This window comes from Cebus imitator, unplaced genomic scaffold (genome assembly GCF_001604975.1).
Source record: "Cebus imitator isolate Cc_AM_T3 unplaced genomic scaffold, Cebus_imitator-1.0 Scaffold12, whole genome shotgun sequence".
Taxonomy (NCBI): Eukaryota; Metazoa; Chordata; class Mammalia; order Primates; family Cebidae; genus Cebus; species Cebus imitator.
The window spans coordinates 3028475-3029584 of record NW_016107327.1 but is presented as its reverse complement, the minus strand read 5'-3'; the positions used below and the strand labels follow the sequence as shown (position 1 = coordinate 3029584).

Genomic DNA, 1110 nt, shown 5'->3' with positions numbered 1-1110 from the left:
AGAGATTGAACTGTCAAACATTATATATAAGGAACCTATGTGCAACTGAAAACAGCCTGCTTGTCACATTTCTCCCCTTGTTTAATATTTTAATATTCTAGGTGTAAGAAGTAAAAGCTCTGAGTAATACAGCTGTCACTTCTCGGACAACTGCTGTCATTATGGTAACTTTTTCCTCATTGGCTACACTAACTTGGTGTGAAGCCATGCTAAATGTTACAGCTTAACTATAGCTTCAAAGTGATTAACCTAGTGTCAGAATAAAAAGGCAATGAAAAAAACCTAGGAACAGTGTTACATCACCAATTTTCCACATCAACCAAATAATTTAAAGGGTACCAGCCTTACATTGCTCATAGCAAAATTAACTCCAGTGGCAAAGAATTAACATGAAACTATTGGTGTAGCTGACATGGATGGGCTCTGTTTTGTTGCTGCTGTTTTTGTTTTTGTTTTTTTTTTTTTTTTTTTTGTAAAGGAGCTGATTCTACTGCCATGAGGCAGGCAACACTGGTTGCAGAGTGCAGTGGGTATAACAAGAAAATTAACTTTTGTAGTTTTTGTAGATCTGTGAGTCTCAACAAGAAAAAAGTTTCTTGCTTAAGAATTAACAGTCATCATTAATATACTATATACACCTTTGCCATTTACACATTAGCATCAGGCCATTTATTACAAAACACTATACACTTTCCACTGCAGGCGGGTTATATATTGACAGCAAATTTCTGCAGATAAGACAGTGAATAAATTCTCCACTCCATGTTGATTAGGAATAATTTTTCTAGTTTTAAATATTAGCCAGACACAGAAAAAGGTTGGACTGTAAGGCCTGGGTGCACAGTCTTGATGGAACCAGTTAATTATGTGCATTTCATTGATCCTTGGTTTGAGGTGGGGATACTTCTTCACTGCCTTCATAATTTTCTTGTGCTCGTTGGCCAGTTCTCTGAGGGTTGTTCATGTGATGTGCTGCTGGGCCTGTATATGGCTGTCCATGCACATGATTATTCTGTTGATACTGAGATCCAGGTGAATGGGGGTACAATGGGGCATCTTCAGGTGGAGGCGACTCATGTTCATCTGGGGCATCTTGGTCATCTGGCTCCT

The 1110-nt window shown here is 38.3% G+C and overlaps 1 protein-coding gene across 1 annotated transcript in view; it reads right to left on the bottom strand.

The window, feature by feature from the left end:
• Positions 1 to 874: 874 nt before the first annotated feature.
• LOC108281900 (probable ubiquitin carboxyl-terminal hydrolase FAF-X) overlaps positions 875 to 1110 on the bottom strand; it is a gene marked incomplete at its 5' end in the record, with an annotated part of 9077 nt that continues 8841 nt past the window's right edge. The window contains 1 exon segment of the mRNA XM_017497601.1: positions 875 to 1108. Within this exon segment, the coding sequence (XP_017353090.1) occupies positions 875 to 1108 (234 nt within the window).